At 38.5% G+C, this 20605-nt stretch overlaps 1 protein-coding gene across 4 annotated transcripts in view; it reads left to right on the top strand.

Annotated features, from left to right (window-relative positions):
- The window catches only part of ZFHX4 (zinc finger homeobox 4), a 183769-nt gene that overhangs the window by 136308 nt on the left and 26856 nt on the right, over positions 1–20605 (top strand). For all 4 annotated transcript variants that reach the window (XM_086695717.1, XM_086695718.1, XM_086695714.1 and 1 more), the window contains exon 5: positions 13161–13229. In XM_086695717.1, coding sequence (XP_086551843.1) covers positions 13161–13229 — 69 coding nt within the window. The remainder of the gene's footprint in view (positions 1–13160; positions 13230–20605) is intronic.

The following is a 20605-nucleotide window of genomic DNA, read 5'->3' as shown; positions in this document are numbered from 1 at the left end:
CCTGTTTCCGATTCTGTGTCTCCCTCTCTCTCTGCCCCTCCCCCGTTCATGCTCTGTCTCTCTCTGTCCCAAAAATAAATAAACGTTGAAAAAAATTTAAAAAAAATAAAAAAAAAAAAAATAAAGAAACGTTAAAAAATTTTTTTTAATTATGACATTTTAAGGAACTTCATCAAGTTCAGTACTGTTCAGAGGAGCGTTGTATGTGTAGGGTTAATGGAGGTATTAGGGCATGAAGAATGAATAGAATTGGAATTATAAAATAGAGTTTTATTTGTTTGTATTTTCATCTATTTACTTATTTGCTTGTTTATTTATTTAGGCATAGTCCTTAGCCTTGAGAGGAAAGTGATATGTTTCAGACTTAGGGGTGAAAGGGAATAGATACAGTTGTGTTGAGGAACAAGAAACTAACCCAATCACCTATAATCACTATTTAAGAGAGAGTGACAAAAATTAGCTAGGTGGGGGCTCCTGTGGGGCTTAGTCAGTTAAGCGTCCAACTCTGGGTTTCGGCTCAAGTCATGATCTCAGGGTTCATGAGTTCTAGCCTTGCATCAACTCTGTGTTGACAGTTGAGGAGTCTGGTTGGTATTTTCACTCTCCTCTCTCTCTGCCTCTCCTGCTCTCCCTCTCTCAAAAATAAATAAATAAGCTTAAAAAAATTAGTTGAGACTGGGGAAGCTTTTGAAAGCCGAGCAAAGAGGGGCACCTGGGAGGCTCAGTTGTTTGAGCATCTGACTTCAGCCCAGGTCATAATCTCACGGTTCTTGAGTCCAAGCCCCACATCAAGCTCTCTGCTGTCAGCATGGAGCCTGCTTTGAATCTTCTGTCCCTCTCTCTCTTTCTGCCCCTCCCCTGCCTGCGCTCTCTCAAAAACAAATAAAATAAATAAAAAATATATGTATGAAAAGAAAGCTGAACAAAGAAGCTCAGATTTGATGAGGCAGAAAATAAGAAGGTACCAAACCTTTGAGTGTGGGAATTACACTACTGAAGAGGGGTCTTGGGAAGCATGATCTGGCAGCCATATATTAGCAGGATAAAATTGGAGGACCTGTGGGCAAGAAAGCTCATGCTAGGGCACCTGCCATGGTGGACTGGTGGACGTATTCAGCAGCTATCGCTGAGGTAACTGTCAGTAAACAGAAACAAGCATTAACAATAAATCCACAGAGAAAACTTACCAACTAAATATAAGAAATGAAGGAGTCAAGGATCCCAAGCTTGGCAACTGTTGGAAACTTCTGAGGCTAAGTGGGCAGGGGAGAAGTGAGAAGCCAGGACTCTGATAGTGAGGCACACCTTTTCCCCCTTTCCAACATCATCCTTTTAAAAAACCTAGAGGGAGGGGGGAGAAGAAATAATGTGTTCATAAAGTTTTGTATTTTTTTTTTGAACTTGGAAAAAGGTAGTCCTTTTTCATCATGATTTTTAAGAGGCCTTTGTAGTTTTAATGAAATGATGTTCGGGGCTCTGTTTTATTTCTAACAATCCTGCCTTATATTTAGGTTAGTCTGTTAATGTCATTTATGTGGAATATGTATAGAGGAGATATTTTTATGGCATGGGAACAATATGAGTCCAGGGTAGTTTTTTATCTTTCTAACTGAAAAAGTTCGATCAAACTGAAATATCTATAAGCTGTTCTACTGTACTTCCATTAATGTGACTTTCGGAGTCACCTTGCATATAGTAAGTACGTTGTGTACTTACATACAGTATGTATGTATATTACATAAATGTTCATTACATTATTACAATTTATAATAATTTACAATAAATTACATTTATTACAATATTACAACATTATATAATGTAATAGTTATACATAACAATATAAATATATGTAAATTATATATATAATTATAGTTCTTGCCTCATAGCTACACAGGATTGCTAGTCAAATCTTCACTCAACAAAAAAACGATTTCTGTCATTGTGTATCACACAAAAGACAATAGGAATATTTCACGTGCTAAAACAAAGTGGGTTCTGCTCTCTAACTCTCTTTCCCAGTCCCTGTTTTACATCATTTACATTTATTTTGGGGCTTCCTCACTCTCCGCTGTCCTTCCCACTCCCCAACTCTCCTCCCTAATTCTCTTCTTGATGCTGTTTGTTTCCACCTTCTGTGAGATTGATAAATCCTAGCCTAACTTCCACTGACGTCTATAATACTTGACTTCCATCCCCATTCCCACTGCTCTTCAGAAACCCACACCCAAGTCCATCCCAGAGCACCGGACTGCCTCTTTCTGCCACCTAATGTTCTCCTCATGCGGGCTCATTCCCAGCATCACACCTGATATTCTCTACGTCACCCTGCTTATGAAAAGCCTGCCCACATGCTACGTCTGCCTCTAAATGTTGCCCATTTCTGGGATCCTTCTCACAGTAGAACTTTCAGAAAATTGTCTGCACTTGACATCTTCATTTCCTTATTCTTCATTCTCTCTTACACCACATTCAGGGGATGTACATCCTTACTACTCCACAAAGAAGCTCTGGTCAAGGACTCTGAGAACCCATTCTTTGGCAAATCTACTGGCCAGTTCCTGGTCCTCCTCAGACTAGACCAACCAGGAGCTTTAAACAAGTTGCTCTCTCCCTTCTTGAAACGTCTCTTTCACCTGGCTTTCCACACCCCATTCTCTCTTGATTTTCTCCTACCTCGTTGACTCTTCTTGCTCAGTCTTCTTCACTGCTGTCTCCTTATTTTGGAAGGGGACAGTGGAAATGTTCCACCTAGTTAGTTCAGGGAATAAAGAAGGAGCAGCCACAATAGGGGATTTAAAAACAATAAAACTGAAGGAAAGTCACGAGCTTAAGTATTATTTTTACCACGCCCTGACAATTCTAAACAATGTCAACGATAAGATACTTCTCCCTGCTGGAAAAAAGACTGCTCACAGTGTCCTCTGCTTTGATATGTCCCTGTGTAGGAGTGTGTCCAGGTTCAATCAGGGACCCTCATTCTCTAGTGATCTTATTCAATCTCATCTCAAGGACTTATACCGCCAACTGTATGTCGACCTCTCTCTGCCTTCCCCCCTTCTCCCTTCCTCCCCCACCCCCATCTGCCTACTTGACACCTTTACTCGGATCTCAAACTAAACATGTTCAAAACTGCAGATCCCAAACCTTCTCTCCCTCCTAACTTTTTCCGTCTGCATTTCCCCTCATCTCAGTAAATAGCATCTCTACTCTTCTGATTTCTTGGACGAACAAACATTGTAATAATCTTTCGTTCTTCTTTTTCCCTCACTTGCCTCATCAAAATCCATTGGCAAGTCCTATCTACTCCTCCTTTGAAATATATGACAGTTCCTCCACTATCTCTTTGGTCCGAGCCGCTACTATCTGTCACAGTGTCACCGGTACCTTATTTTACTTGACTTCCCTGTGTAGTTGTACACTTGTTCCCATACTTCTGGAAAAGTTCTTGTCCTTTGGCCACTGTTTTACCGATCACTCCAGGGTCATGTGTTTACCTCTTTGTTCTCTGTCATTATCGTTTATCATCTTTCAATAGTCTTCAGTGCCACTTACTTCTTAATTTTCCTTTCTCAGAGTTCCTTCCTTAGAACTTATCTTCCATATTCTATGCGTTGTTCCTGAGATTTACAATTATTAGCTTCCAAATATTTTGAACACAGACCTCTCTTTTAAGGTCTAGTTTCATAAACTGAAATGTTTTCCAAAGAGCTCTGCTCTAATTCACGTCCAAAGTTGAGCTCATCATCTTTTCTCTCATCCCAATCTTGGACTTTTGAACTTTCCTTTTCTCTCCAATGGAATTACTGTTCTTCCATGACTTTTTCTAGACAGTAATGGATTGAGGTACAGTGAATGTTCCAGTATCCTTTTTTTTTTCTTTTTAATAACAAAACTTTTCCTCCTCTATTCCATCTTCCACACAGCATCCCAAAGATGCAGATATGATCATGGCACTCCCTGCTTTAAACTCTCACTTTGCCAAGATTGAGGGACCCTTTGCCAATACTTGCATTCAGGCAAAGGAGAAAAAAAAATTGGCCATGTCTCAGAAACTATTTTTTCTACTGCTAATACAGTCCAAAGAAAGCCATGTGCCAAATCTCATCAATCTGTTTGCTCATTAATGAATGATTTATTAAATAAACATTTCATGGGTATGCATAAGTATTGTCTTGAAAATGCATAGCAGTTTCCAATAGTACATTTTTCACTCTTGGCTCCAACCGAGTCTTTCTAATCTTCCTTTTCTGGGGCTGTGCATACTTTCACTCACTTTCCTTCTCCAGATTTATTTTACTTATGTTTGTATCCATCATTGCCCAGGTCAATTCTCCTAAGTGTAATTTGGGGTATATGACCATATAAATTAGACTATTCCTAATGTGGTGAAATGTAGAAAACTCCAAATAGTGAAAATCCAAGGATTATTTACATATAATTTAGGAAACTTTTCTGCGTCTTAGGTTAATGGTAAATTTATTTCAACAATTATAGTGTTGATAAAAAGAATTGATCTAGTCATCTGAGGATTTTCTTTTATAGCCATATATAATTCACAAAATAAATAAGCCTGCACACGACAAGCAATAATTTCCTCCTTATATATAACTGTATAGAGGAGTTTATTATAAGTAGTAATGGTACGTTCCATGTCAGCATATTTAAGACATTAAATATTTAGAGAGTATGGTATAAAGATTGTATTTCCTTACTTTGCATGGTCAACTGGAGGTGTTGATAACAACAGCTTACGTTTCCCCCTTGCAAAGACTTGCCATGGCAAGCAGAAGAGATCATCTCATCTCCCTTTTGTAGATGAGAAAACTGGCTCCAACATGCTAATAGATCTGTTTGAATTTACACAGATCGAGGCTAAAGTTTTCATCCCCACTCCATACGTTCCCCACTTAACATTGCCTTTGTGAAAGCAATATTGTCTTTGGGCCATTATGAATTGCTTTGAAGAAAAAACAAGTGTTATGTGCTTTGATGCTATGTTTAGTAGGACATATGATTTAGGTGCCTGTAGTGTAAGGAATAATCTAGAAAATTAATCAGATCCAGTGATTGTGTATAAATGGAGGTTTTTAGAGTTTTGGAGACTGCCACATTTGCAAAGCTGTATATTTTGATATTGTTTGTGACTTCTCACTAAACTTTTCTCTTGCTAAAAGGCCGATGGTGGGGTGGGGTTTGGAGTTGGAGAAGGCAGGTGCCTCTTTTTGCAAAAGGAAACCTAGGGCTTACTTGTGTATTACTACCAGTCTAAAGAGTTCATCTTCTTCACTTTAACTTTTGAAAATGGCCAAACCAGTGTGCATTGGACAGTCTTTACAGCGTGGTACACACACCACTTTTATTGCAGAATGTAAAATTTACTTAGGGATTAAAAGAAACTTTCAAGCTACATGGCTTAGGAAAACAATATTTAGTCATGTTAACATTTGCTCTTTCCAAAATGTCTACACATGTAATAGTGATATTTTAAAAGTCGAAAATACTGACTTAGCTGATAGAGAGTACGTTACATATAAATATAATCTAAAAAGCCATAATATCAAATTGATGTAGTCTTTCCTTTGAATAATTTGTATTCAGTAGGATGGACTAAAGCCAGAGCAGAATCATGCATGAATACAGCTACTACTTTTTCAGTACTAGATGCTTTGTAGTTATTAACTTTACTCCTTATTACACCTTGAAATCTGGTTATTTTTGCTTCCACTTTTACATATAGTATCCTGAATTTCAGGGGAGGCTAAGTAACTTGCTCCATCAAATAATTAGAAAGTGTTGGCGTTGGGATTAAAATCCAGGTGTATCTGTTTCATAAGTCCATGTTTTTTCTTTTTCCTTAGCATAAATGTATGCATGGAGTAGTGAGTATTTTCCTAATGAAATAGTTTTTTGAACCACACAGGCTTCTGAGAGCCAATAGTTCTAGCAGAAGTGGGCAATTTTTGTGTCACTGGTGGCTCACCTTTTATCTTTGCTCCAAATATTAAGCAAAGAGAATGAATCTCAGGGAAAAAAAAAAAACCATTATTTCAATGTAGGGTTGTTTGTTCTGGTTCTCTACAGCAAGAGTGAATGATGGTTTCATGGATCACAACTCCAAAGGAGAATGCCCAATGACTTCTTGAACGTGATTGAAATAAAATCAGAATTTTGTTTTAAAGTTGTAAAACTGATTAAACTCTGTAATGGTGGTGGTAATTTAAAAAACAATGCAGTCTTAGGGGGAGGCATCTGTCATTGCTGTAGTCTTCCAGATGAAAGTGTAAGAGAAGCCAGAAAAGCCTCTAAGAACCAAATACTATGCCTGAAACAAAGAAGTGCAACTTCCTTCAGAGTAAATGATGCCCTTGAAAGGAGCCTTTGAAAGTAGTGAAGGAAACAGTGACAGACACACTTCTGGATAAAAATTTATTTTCTCTCCATTTAAAAAATAACTTTAAAAGGCTTTTGACCTAGCATAAGGCTACTCAGAAACGTTGGTAGCTATGGAGTAGAAAGTAGAGGTTTTCATATATTAAAAACTAGCTATGTGTTAGAAAGCAAAGGGCTGAAGTGCTCCTCATCAACAAAGGCTGTCATTGGGTAGGGGTGGGAATCAGTGTTTAGACCAGAGATATTTCCTATGTGGATGAGCCACCTAGCAAAGCCAACACAATATGCTAAGGAATAAAAATTGTTTAGGACAATATAAAGAGAGATTGTGACGAAGCCTATGAGGACTTAGGTGTAGATTAATGGGCAACTGACGGATGGGAACATAATGTTTTCCCTGGGTTATAACAACAGCATTTTGATCTCTTAATTTCAAAACAATCAGAAATGAAACAGAATCTTACATGGAGAAATGTATTAGAGATTAATAAATTTAAGAAAAAATATTTCAGCGAGAGCGCTTTCAAGGAAGATACAGTAAGGAGATGTATGAGTAATTTATTGAAACTAATTGATATCAGGAACTTATTAAATTCCTTTGAGGTCCCATTACACTGAGGTCATAGATGATTCAAGAAGCAGTAAGAAGTGATCACACTTTCCCGGCCTAGAGGCCCCAGGAGATAACACTCCCCTACTATAGAAAAATAACTTCTGGGTAAAACCAGACAGGGCAGGGCAAAGGAGCTTTACTTTTCCAGAAAATAAAAAAAAAAAAAAAATTACAAATCCAGCCCCGTTCAGATAATTGACACTGGAGCATCCAATGCACTTCAATCTGTTACTGCCTAGAAGAAATAATTTAAGAGAAAGCACTGCAGGTCAACAAAGATGATGTTGCTTGGTTACTCAAAACCCTTTGGTAGCATGCTGAGTTGCTCAGCTTTTTAGAAGAGCACTCTTTGTATCCACATAGGAAAAGGATGGAGACCACTTGAAACCATTTTTAATTGCAAACCTGCTTCATCTGAAAGCAGGCTTCACTTTTGTGGTACACAAGCAAGTTCGGAGGTCTTTAGCAAGATGTAAACTACCAAGATAATAAAAAATGTTTAATTTGATCTGTTCTTCTAGATATTGATCTTGTTGTGATGAATTTGCTCTGAAGGAGTTTGAACCGTTTATTTTAGGGGGTGGGAAATTCAGGTTTTAGACTTCCTGGCTCAGGTGTTCTGGGGGCTGCCTGGAGGCAGCACTGTTCAGGGGAGAGTATGGAGCTCTGGTGTCAGACAGACTCCATCCAGATCCTTCTTTTGCTACTCTACGCCTTTGGGAAAAAAACTACTTAAAATGTCTGAGCTTTAATATCTCATCTTTTGCATAGAATCAGTGGTTTTTCCGTTGAGATTCATTGCAAGGATTGAATGAGAAAACGTGTGTTATGTGCTTAACACCTAACAGATTTCCAACATGTATTCACTTATTATTTTAAAATGAGAGTGCTGCAAATATTTTCTCTTCTATAGCAGAGGCTCTAAAGTATCCTTTTACAACATACCACCTATATGCGGTAAAGTGGGAGGGGTTTCAAAAGGGAAACGGGGAGGAGAATGTAGGAGGGTTGTTGAAATGGGGATGCTCTTTAAAAATTTAGTTTTTTCCAATGAAAAAATAAGAATTGGACTCTTTCTTTTTAATGGGTGTAAGTAGAGTGGAACTCAAAATGTTTCCTAAGGCTACAGAAAATGTTTTTCTTTCTCTTTATTATTTTAGACTAGTTGGTTTAATATTTATTCTGTGTATTGGTATATATTTCATTTTATGTGCTACACATTTTGCTAAAATAGCGATACACTTTATTATTTAATGCATTAGCAGATCGGTGGGAAGAGATGAGATGTGGAAGTTTTGTAGGCAATTTTGTCTCAGTACTATATTTGGAAGCATAAACATTCACCCAATATTTTAAAAATTTCCTGAATTTGTACCAAATATTTCCCAAATTTAGCCAATAGGAATATAAAGAGCTAAGGGCTGTTATGATCAAAAGTGCAGATTAGGTTAGAATTATTCCCAAAATGACAACAACATTCTTAAGCTTAGAATTCTCTATTTATATACCTAGACTGTTTCAAAAAATTGAAATTCCAGCTCTTTCCCTGATCATTAGATTTGTACTGATTATAATTAAAAAATATATATTATTCCATTTAGCAGGAAAAAAAGGATTTCACAGATAAAAACTTGATCATTTTTGAACTAAGATGAAATGCCTAAAAGTTGTCAGCCTATTTCCCAAAATAATTCTTCATATAAGGGAAGGGAAAGGTGAAAAGGAGTAATGGAATGGATAAGCTTATGAGTAGGTGTGGCAAGTGTAAGGAAATGAGAGAGAGCTATGAGAACCTTCTGTCTCATAATTAGAGGGAACAGGAACTCCCCCCCCACCGAATTTCAGTTTTTAAATGTTGTCATTGGAGATGTAACCATTTGGGTTGGGCTGGGGGAATAGGTGGTTAGCAGAATCCAAGCCAAATGAGAAAAATGAACACCAGAAATAATTTCAGAATCACAAGAAAAGCGACTTTTAGGATTTTAAAAATACGGCCTAGTATATCATTGCGGTTAAGATAACTATCCCTGAAATAAAACTTCATGGGTTCAAATCATGGCTCACCACTTGCTAGGGGTGTTCCAATGCATAGAAAGAGCATCAGCCAGTACCTGGCACAGAGCAAATACTCGGTGACATGTTGTTGTTGATGATAGTGATTGTGATTATCGATATACTATTCCACAGAAAATAGGGCCAATTACTCCCTCATTGTGTTAATAAAAATAGAGTAATTTGGTACCATTTTCAAATGTGTGATCATCACCAAATTGACAGAAGAGAGTAGAATACCGGATAAATTGTCAGTGGTATTAATTTTAAATAGTATTAAATAAGAAAGGTCAGGTGCTAGAGAACACAAATTAGTAATCTAATTAAATCACCAGCAAAGAGACAGATTGTGTTAACAGCAGTCAAATTTGTTATTACAGAGCAATTATTAAAGTGAAATATTGAAAGTTGCTATGTATCATTACTAGGTTTTAAACATTTCATTTACACAGGCAGAGAAGTAAGTATAGATTAATCAGTTCATTTGTTAGGTTAAAAGCTCCTTTATTTAAATATTTATATCATTTGTATAAAGGGAGCAACATTGTTGAAAACATAAAAAATAATCTGTGGCATTCTGAACCGCATCCCTTTATAAAATTGTTTGCACAAGTCGCTCTCACTAGAACAGTCTCCAAGTACCACATATCCTAATTTGTGAGATTAAATAACCGTTTCTGGTTTTGACATTGGTACATTTCCTTAAATCACTCAAATAAAATGATTTCAATGTGGCACCAAACTATTATTGAGTTATGTTGTATATTCAAGGAATGTAATGTTTTATGAAAAATCAGAATTATTACAAGACTAGGGAAAGTTACTTTCTTCCGCCACCCACCCACCTTGATTTCAGGACTTGGTTAAGACTAGGAAAACCTTTAAAGGCTCCTTAATACTATAGTATTTCAACAGGACACATCGAGACTTCCACAACCTTTATATCAGCCTGAACCATATTCCATCCCGGGCACTGTCAGTTTCAAACTTGGGGACCTGGGACAAGTTAATTTTACCTCATGATAAAGTCATGAGGATTACATGACTGTTTTTATAGGGATAGGTCATCACAGTACTGCCAGAAATACATTTTTTTAAAATTTTTTTAACGTTTATTTATTTTTGAGACAGAGAGAGACAGAGCATGAACAGGGGAGGGGCAGAGAGAGAGGGAGACAGAATCGGAAGCAGGCTCCAGGCTCTGAGCCGGCAGCCCAGAGCTTGACGCGGGGCTCGAACTCACGGACCGTGAGATCCTGACCTGAGTTGAAGTTGGACGCTTAACCAACTGAGCCACCCAGGCACCCCCAGAAATATATTTTTTAAGTTGTTATTTTTAAAGTTTTATTTTCGTGAATCTTAAATGAGTGGCAGTCATTTGGTCAAATTTACTTAGGTACTACTGATATCTATTTAAGTAGGTGTCTGATACATTGAAGTGTGTGTGTGGTGTGTGTGTGTGTGTGTGCACGCACATGCACATAGTCATGTTTGGAATGGTAAGTATCCTTTGATTAATTATTTTTTATCAAAAAATTGATTAATTTTTTTCTTAGAAAAGAGTGAAAGAAATGGTTTTACACACACACATACACCCATTAATACAGATAGTCTCTGACTTATGATGGTTCAATGTAACGTGTTTCGACTTTATGGTGGTCGAAAGTGATAAGCATTCGATAGAAACCATACTCTGAATTTTGAATTTCTATCTTTTCCCGGGGTAAACATATGTGGGAAGATTCTCCCTCATCGTGCTGGAAAATGGCAGTGAGCCCCAGCTCCCAATCAGCCAGGCAATCCCATTGGAGGGTAAACAACCAATAAACTTGCAACCGTTCTGTGACCACCCAACCATCCTGTATTTCACTGTCAGTACAGTATCCAATACATTTCAGGAGATATTCAACACTTCATTATAAAAAGAGGCTTTGTGTTAGACGATTTTGCCCAACTGCTGGCTACTGTAAGTGTTCCGAGCACTTTCAGGATAGGTTAGGTTGAACTATGATGTTCAGTAGGTTACCTGTATCAACAGCATTTCCGACTTGAGGTATTTTCAACTTATAATGCATTCATGGTGACTTAACCCCATCATAAGTGGAGGAAGATCTGTCTATGCAACAGAAATTAGTATCGGTGTTTGGCATAATTGAATGGGTTGTGAATTTAGAGTCTTGAAGCTCTGGGAAGCTTTTATGAAATTCTCATCTTGAGGTTCATCTGATTCCACATATAGGGTGCAGATTTGTATGGTGAACAGAAGTGGCCTGGTGACTTTGACATGCCTCGCTTTGTCCTTAGTTGAGAATTTATGAAGAGGAAAGTTCTTAAGGAACACACAATTTATTGGGGAAATATGCATGAATCATCTAAAAAATTATCATAATACATCATAAGTGCTGAAACGTATTTATAAGCTAATTGTTATGGGAGCACAGAGAAGGTAGCACTTACTTTAGGTTTTGAGGGAAAAATAAGGTTCATAGGAGAAGAACCAAAAGACATTCACAAATAAAAGGAACAGCATTGGTCAAAGCATAAAGATCCGAGAGGTTGCCAAGAGGAAGAAGGTGGGTTTCTTGAACGACATATTGGGTGGATATCAATACTGTGATCTGTTTGGAAGTTATCCGGATTTCTAAGCAAGAACTAGGATAAATTCTTCCCTTCAAGACTAATTTAAGATATGGCTACAAAAAAAGAAAAACAAAAAAGCAAAAACAAACAAAAAAACAACCCATAATGTGTTTTGGTGTTATTGGGGCAAAGACACTGAGGGTTTATTATCATTCTCTTTAAATAGGTGACCACCAGAGGCTAGAGGTGGTGTACATAATAGGGAAAACAATCAGTAAATGCAATAATAATGCCTTGGTGTGCACTTCTATTTCCAAGGGTAATTATTTGTTTAATTAAAGGCTTCAGAATCAACCAGAGATGCTAGTGCCCAGAAGTATTAAACATGAGTCTCTTTGGCAGTGCAAGAATTGTGTGGTGACCTTTCAACCTCTTAATATAATCCAGCCTTTTCTCACTTTGAAGACCATATCATGTGATGTCTTTATGTATATTATTTTTTCTTATAATTGTTGACTGTTTATACAATTATAGCTGCATATCAGAAAAGAATTGAGGCTGAGAAAGGTTGAGTTATATGCCTAATTGATACCCTTACCTAGAAATTCATGGAACCAGGACTGGAATTTAGGCAATTCTGCATTCTGGAAAAAGAGTTCTCGCAGTATTGTAAGAGGTTAGACTGACAAGACAAGGAATTCAAGGCAGGAAGACTGTTGTGCAGGCTACTGAACTTGTCAGGAAAGAGAAGATGACAGAGGAATAGAGAAACACACATGACAAGAGACACTCCCATAGCATCAACAGCATGGGAGGACTCAGTGTAGAGATAGAATGAGAGGTTGAGAGTGATTTCTGTCGTCCAGTCATTTTGTATGGATTTCTGCACAACAGGGAGCACAAAGGAAGAACAGAGATAGGTGAAAATACTGATTTGTGCTTGGGGTTGAGGTTGGCAAACCAGGGCCTTGTTGGTACTTCTGCTCTGGAGCTCAAATAAAAGATCGGAATGAAGATGTGGATTTGTTGATGACTTGAACATAGTCTTCAGGTTTCCTCAGGTGATTGCGTTTTTGCTTTGGCCTCTCACATCAGCTATCATGTATTGAAGTTTTGGGGGGTCTTTTGGTTTTGTTTTTTTCTTTTTCACTGTCTCGACAGAGAAGTTACAGTATGCTCATAATGTATGCAATGTGCCATTGTTATTATAACACATGATCCCATAATGGAGGTCTGGCCAAATATCCAAGAAGTAAAAATCAGGACGAACCTCCCCGCTTCCGTATTTTGTCTGTATTGCATTCGTTGTGTGCTGGGGCTCGAGAATTTGATCGAAGCTTACTGCTCTCTGGACTCATTTTGCTAACCACTGTTCACTGGAAGGTAAGGTGTCCTGGAGTCTCACCTGAGCCCCACCTGGTGCTAATTTCTCTGAAAGCCACATTTGGGGTTCTTGGGATACTGGCTGTGACTGCAGAGCTGGACGTGGGATGCTCATTACTTTTCATTCTAATGTCGTCTGCAGAAACTGCCTCTTTGGGAGCCAGGACCTGTGAGGATGATCTTCCGGAGCAGCAGTTGAGAGCAACCTCAGGTAACTGGTCTACTCCTTCTCGAAATCTCGTGGTCCTAACTGTGTTCCACTTGTGACTCTCGTAATTTATGTATGAAATGTGTCTCTGGAAGTGCTCTAATTAGATCTGATCAGATCTCTTATACAAGTAAGTTAAAAAGCAAAATTAAATATGCCAGATATTTGGACACATATACAAAGTAACATTTTAAAGAACAAGTAACTTCTGCAGGATAATTTCTCACATCCACATTCATACACTATCAAATTTCACCTAAGTGGTCAGTTTTATACAAACTCTAAGTCAAGAAGCCAAATACTGTTTTTCCCCAAATTAGTTAGTGGAGTTGTTTTTGGTAATTAATGAGTTGACTGGACTTTGTATAGTCATATCAGCACATTTATTAGTCCCTTGCATTGAGTGTGTGTGTGTGTGTGTGTGTGTGTGTGTGTGTGTGTTAAAAAAAAATGGCAGCTATGCTTTCTTAGCTGCACTATATTCAGATACTTTAAGAGGAAATCCACCCATGGTGCCATGACGCACCTCATTGATTCCTGCTATATAAGTATGATCACAATTATCAGATTTATACAATTGGAATAATAATGTGCCATATATGATTATAAAATAATCATGTGCCAAAATGGTTATAAAAAGTCCTTTGCATTCATAATAGAGAACTGAAATACTTTTTTGCAGGTGAAAACGTTCCTTCAATATAAAGTCAGGACTTCTCTCTTTAAAAATTCTTTAAAGGTAGGGATGCCTGGGTGGTTCAGTTGGTTAGGCGTCCGACTTTGGCTCAGGTCATGATCTCACAGTCCGTGAGTTCGAGCCCCGTGTCGGGCTCTGTGCTGACAGCTCAGAGCCTGGAGCCTGTTTCAGATTCTGTGTCTCCCGCTCTCTCTGCGTCTCCCCTGCTCATGCTCTGTCTCTCTCAAAAATAAATAAACATTAATTTTTTTTAAATTCTTTAACATTAAGTTTACCTTCACCTATTCATTCTCATGAATTCTTTTTCATTTTTTGTATTATTTTCCCCTAGAAAACTAGAGAGCATATTTAAAATAAAATAGCATACACCAGTTTGCCTCCCTCACCTCAAGCCAATCAAAGGATTTCATTAATAATCAGTTTGGAAGCAATAGGCCAAAAATCAAGACTATGACAAAAATATCAAACTAAAAGGAAGACATTCTCTGTCAATAAATTTATTTGTTGCTTTGTAAACAAGGGCACCGAAATCTACACCTTCACCTCGGTCTCTGAGAAGCTTTATACTGAGATACTCTCGGGATTTCTGGATATTTCCATGGAGATGTTCTACAGGAAAGTCTGATACAACAAATTCCAAGTGGAATTTCTCTTTTTGGCGAAACTGTTTCTTCTCCCCCATCTTAACTGATGCCATCCTGCCATAGACATAGTTATCGCAAAGAAGAAAACTAGGAATCATCGATTTTACTCAGAATATTAGTGCCAGAGACTGTTGGGCATCGGTCATGAATAAGACAGATGAGTTCTCTCAGTTTTTAGATGATATTTCTATACAAATAAATAAGTTATTTTCAGATTTCAGTAAATGTAATGAAGTGAAAGAGGTAATGTGCTACAGCAAAGGTTCTCAAAGCGTGCTCAAACAAACTCAAAGCATCAGCACAAACTGGGAATTGTAAGAATTCAAGTTCTTGGCCCCCCATCCTAGATTTACAGAATCAGAAACACTGAGGATGCAGCCTGGCAATCTGTAGGTAACAAGCCGTCCAGGTGATGTGATTCCCACTAAAGTCTCAGAATCACACCTTTATGATAGATGATGCACCCCTTTAGAAGCAGTGGTCAGAGGGGCACCTGTGTGGCTCAGTCGGTTAATGCTTCTGACTCTTGATTTTGGCTCAGGTCATGATCTCAAGGTTCGTGGGATTGAGCCCTACATTGGGCTCTGCGCTGACAGCATGGAGCCTGCTTGGTATTCTCTCTCCCTCCTCTCTCTCTGCCCCTGCCCTGGTGCACCCTTTTTCTCTCTCTCAAACTGAATAAACTTAAAAAAAAAAAAAAAGTAATGGTCAGAGAAGTTCTCTGAGGAAATGACAGGTGAACTGAGTCCTAAATAATGAGAAGGAGCCAGAGTCTGGGGAAATGCCTTTCAGGTAGAGGTGGGAAGAAGTTGGTCATGTTCCAGGAAGAGAAAGACAGCTAATGTGGAGAGGTTAATGAATGAGTAGGGGAGTGGCATAAGGTGCAGTCATAAAGGTAGCCAAAGGCCTGGTCACTTCAGCCATAGTAAGAAGTTGGTGCATTATTCTAAGTGAAATAGGAAGTGTGGCAGGGTTCAAGTAGGAGAATAGCTTGCTTTTATTAAGATGTGCAGCATAAGTTGTAGGAAAGCAGGAGCAAGTCTTATCTCATTATTAAACCATTTCAAAATCCAGGTAAGAGATGAGGGTACTGACAATGGAAATCTAGAGAAATAGACAGATTTAGTGTGTACTAAGTGTTTTGGAATTTGAGATAACAGAACTTGCTAATAGATTGTATGCCGATGAGAGAAAGAGAAGAGTCAAGGAAGACTCTTGCTTCGGTCGATGGTGGTGGCACCATTAACTAAGATGGAGAGATTGGGGTGAAACAGAGTGAGTTGTGTTGGGGGGGGCAAAAGTTAAAATTAGGCACATGAAGTTGGTATATCTTCTAGACATCCAAATGGAGATACAAATTTAAAGTAAGGGATCTGGATGCTATCATCTAGGAAGATTATTATTTTTCCTCAAATTAAACTCTCTTTGTAGATAGAGAAGACAATAGGGCTTCAAGCCAGCGCTGGAGACACGTCAATATTTAGATTTTTTTTTACATTTATTTATCTGAGAAAGAGTTAGGGGGAGGGGCAGAGAGAGAGAGAGAGAGAGAGAGAGTGAGAGAGAATCACTAACAGGCTCCATTCTGACAGGACAAAGCCCGACCACAGGGCTCGATCTCACAAACCATTAGATCCTGACTCAAGCCAAAGTCAAAAATCGGATGTTTAACCAACTGAGCCATCCAGGCACCCGTCCAATATTTAGATTTTAAGTGGAGGAGGCCTCAGCAAAGGGGAATAAGAGGGAACTTTCAGAGAGGTAGAACAAAGTCACAACAGTCTGATGCAATAAAATTCAAGAGGGGGGCTTTTTTTCAAGGGCAAGGGCATAGTAACTTCTGCTGAGCCAGGTTAAGTAATATGCAGATGGAAAAGTGGTCACCGCATTTCACAGCATGGAAGTCCTTAGTGGCTCTGCGAAGACCAGTCGATTTGAAGCCTGACTGGAGAGTTGAATAATAATAAATGTGATTTAGTAGAGAAAGAGAAAATGCAAACAAACAAACAAGGCCAAAATCAAACAAGTACCTTCTTAAAGTTTTATTGAAGGGAAATAGAAGAATGGAATAGAATCTGGACTCCTCCTTTTCTTCTCATAATTTTGCTTCCTAAATTGAATTTAGTGTTCCAACTACTAAGTATTGCCTACCTTCTGTATTCCAGGCACTGTTGGGACGCCTGGGTGGCTCAGTCAGTTAAGCGTCTGACTTCGGCTCAGGTCATGATCTCACAGTTCGTGGGTTTGAGTCCCGTGTCGGGCTTTGTGCTGATAGCTCAGAGCCTGGAGCCTGCTTCTGATTCTGTGTCTCCCTCTCTCGCTGCCCTTCCCCCATTTGCAGTCTGCCTCTCTCTCTCAAAAATAAGTAAACATTAAAAAAAAATTATATTCCAGGCACTGTTCTAGGTGCTTCTGGCACAAAAATAAAAAATATAATTACTGTTTTCAGTAAAGATGTACCTATTAGGGGAAGTAGGCTATACCCAGATAATTTTCATATCTTAGGGTCAGGTTTTTTTACATCAATGCATAAGAAAATAAAAGCAAAAAATAAATTTTAAAAAATTAAAAAATGTATCTAGAACCATTAATCTTTGTTCAACATTCAGGGAAGAGTTTTTGGAGAAAGAAGTAATTAATAACACTAGTAATAACATGGGTAGCATTTTTAGTACTTACTTTATGTTAAGCTCTGCACTGACTGATTTTTATTCATTATCTTAGAACAAACCTATGAGGCAGGGGTTATTAACCCCATTTTTATGGATGATGAAACTGATATTTCCCATGCTGTGCTTGAAGGAAAAGTGGCAATTATACAGTGGTAATAAATTGTTCTAGATAAGACAAGAAAATATAATGGCATATCTTACAGGGGAGGAAGAGGGCATTAATAATGGTTACATGTTTCTAGAACAGTGGGTTCACGAAATACGGCCATTGGACCAGTAGTACAGCATCACCTGGGAGCTTAGAGATGTCGAGTCTTTGTTTTAACAAGTCTTCCATGTGATTCTGGTGCCCTAACGTTTGAGAAGACTGTTTTCGAAATTAAGTGGGCAGGAAGGAAAGAAAGATGAGAGTGGGGTGGTAGATAGGGACCAGGTATCTTGAAGGTATTCTTACCATGTATGAAAGATTGAGCTTTTAGATTTTAGATACTCTAAGATTTTAAGTGGGGAAGTTGGGTTTAAATCGATCAAACTGAGGATAGATTTGGTTGGAGTAGGACTGGGCAGAGAGACAATGGGGGAGTTCAGGAAAGAATTCTTATAAGCTAGGTATCTAGAGTAGATGCTCAATAGCTAAAATTAAAACTCATATATAAAGTGTTGAAGTTACTCTCCTCTGCTTCCTCTTTACATGATTCCTCCTTGGGCTTAAAAAGTATGCAGTGTTTTCCTCAGACAACTCAGAGGGTTCCCAAACCTAATTGTATAGAAGAACAATGGGAACCAAGCACAATTGGCTGGTGCTTAGATCAGAGGGCTACTACCAAAATAGATTTGCTTAGAAATTGTATAATTTTATAGAATAAGTTAATAGTGATTTTCCAGTCATTTTTTATTATTCAAATGGAAGTATTCTAAGCTAGTTATTCAAAAACTTTTCTTTCTTTGAAATATAGTTTATGTGTATGTGTAGAGTAACTTATAAGATCATTATGTTAGGTATGATAAAAATGCCAGGGGAAGTCATTGTAACACACTTGAAAAATATAAGACTACAGTAGTATTTTCTCTTCTTCCTAGTATTTTGAAACATTTAAAAACAAAAAATGTACTATCACTTATTTGAAAACTGGGAATGGAGCACCTGGAGGACCCAACTCTTGATTTCGGCTGAGGTCACGATCTTATGGTTTGTGAGACAGAGCCCCTTGTCGGGCTCTGCACTGACAGCACAGAGCCTGCTTGGGATTCTGTCTCTTCCTCTCTGCCCCTCCCCCACTCACGCACACACCAGTGTGTGCCCTCTCTCTCTCTCTCTCAAAGTAAATAAGTTTAAAAAGGAAAGGAAAGGAAAGGAAAGGAAAGGAAAGGAAAGGAAAGGAAAGGAAAAGAGAGGAGAGAAGAGAAGAGAAGAGAAGAGAAGAGAAGAGAAGAGAAGAGAGAAGAAAAGAAAAAAAAGAAAAGAAAATTGGAAATTTCTACAGGACCCAAATGCATTTTGAACTTAAGTACATTCATGTCGTAAAGTTTAACATATGAATAAATATTGTATTTTTATATTCCGTAAGGCAAAACACTAACTAAAAATACATGTTCTGTAAATACAACAGTGTTATGAAATGTTATAATACTTTCATTATTGTTATTTGTAATCTGTTAGTGAAGAAACCTATTGAAAATGAAAACTGCTTTAACATCTTCATTTTGGAATTTTATATAACTTAGTGTCTTTATTTTGGAATTTTATGGATTGGAATTTTATGGAATTTTCCTTCGTTTTAAGGCATTCCTTTAATACATTAGTATTACATATGAATACATTAATATAATATACATATTTTGTGTCCTATAAAGCATCTTATATTTTACGGCATTTTACTGTTGAGGTAAATGTGGTACTTGAAAATTACAAAGTAGACACTCCTTCCCTTAACCCCAGATCCAGCCTACGGTTTTCCTAGAGAAAGCTGTTTCTCCTCATTAATATTCTTGACTCTAAAGTCTATTTATAGAATGAATGTCAAATTTATTTCAAAAGCTCTCTTTACGAATGAAAGTGAGGCTCTTTTTTTTCTGGCTTGTATGAAACTTTATGGTGTATATAAGTCACCCTTTGATTATTTTTTGCGTGATTAGAAATTTGCAAAGTTCTATGGCTCCAAAGAGCCTACCTGTAATAAACAGCTTGCGCCTTCCAAACCACAAAACAGGTCTGAATTGCTTGCGCATTAGAGCTAATTGCCTGCCTACTTCAAAGGAAGAACCAGAAAAGAGAGAGGGGAAAAAAGTCACAGAAGCAGAGGCAGTGCGGGCAAATCCGCCTCTAGAGGTTATGAGTTGTGGCCTGGAAGAGTCAGGCCAAGTTATGGCCTCAGAACTGCTGTTTGCGATTAAGTTGATGGGGAGCGTCTACCCCACAATCTTTCCCTGCTGCTGACACAGAGTCTTTGTTCACATTCAGATTTCTCAAACTGTTGCCAGGGTCAGGCTGAGGTCAGACACCACAGTGATGTATAGAAGAGCATGTCTGGGAATTTCTCTCACACTTAAAACACATCCTGGAAAATGAAGAAGACCCTGCGAAAACCGTCCGATGAGACCCAGATTATACTGTAGTTTTGTCTTTTAGTGCCTTCATAAGTTTTGTTTTCTTCTCCTGACACGCTATGTTTTATTAATGTGAGTTGCGATAGCCCTTACAATTTTATGTCCCCTCAAGATAAGGACACTCAGTAGCACTCTGACACTTCATTTTCCAGCCCTGGGGGAAAGGTCCAGTAAATCTACTCAAAGAAGTGTTGCATCCCTTCCCCAGGACAAGTTGAAAAGTAATTGCCATGGGCTGTCGTAGGTGGAGGGCCTGACACTGGATGTCATGTCACATGTGTGCACTTGGCAGGGAAACAGCCCCATCCAGTCATGACCTCAGCCTTCCAGCCCCCCAAACCAAACTGGCCACGGTCCCCACCCAGGCTGGCCCCTGCTGGGCTGAGGGAGCCTGTGTTTGATCAGTAATTATCGCTGATGGGGGGGTGAAAGCAGGCTAGGGCCTTAAGAAGTGTTGATTCTCCCCTCTTAGAGGAAATATTTCACAGGTATTTGCCTGAAAGGGAAGCTTCCCCCACAGTCCTCAGATGACTGACCCCCTCCCCCACGGACCTCAGCTCTGCTTTTGTGCAGTGGCAGAGTGCAACTACGGAATAAATGGATTTGTGTGGTGCCTTTGAGGACTCACAGTTGAAACAAATTCTTGTTTCAAATTTATTAAATGCCCTTGTTTTCCCCTCGGCTTTTTGGAGTTTCCCCCTGAGCCCAGAAGTGCCCCCTCTGTTGTTTCCTGCTCGCACAGTTGTAGAGCAGGGCCGG

This window comes from Puma concolor, chromosome F2 (assembly GCF_028749965.1).
Source record: "Puma concolor isolate L17-30 chromosome F2, mPumCon1.1.hap2, whole genome shotgun sequence".
NCBI classification, from domain to species: Eukaryota; Metazoa; Chordata; class Mammalia; order Carnivora; family Felidae; genus Puma; species Puma concolor.
The sequence above is the reverse complement of the archived record's forward strand: the minus strand, read 5'-3'. Positions and strand labels throughout refer to the sequence as shown.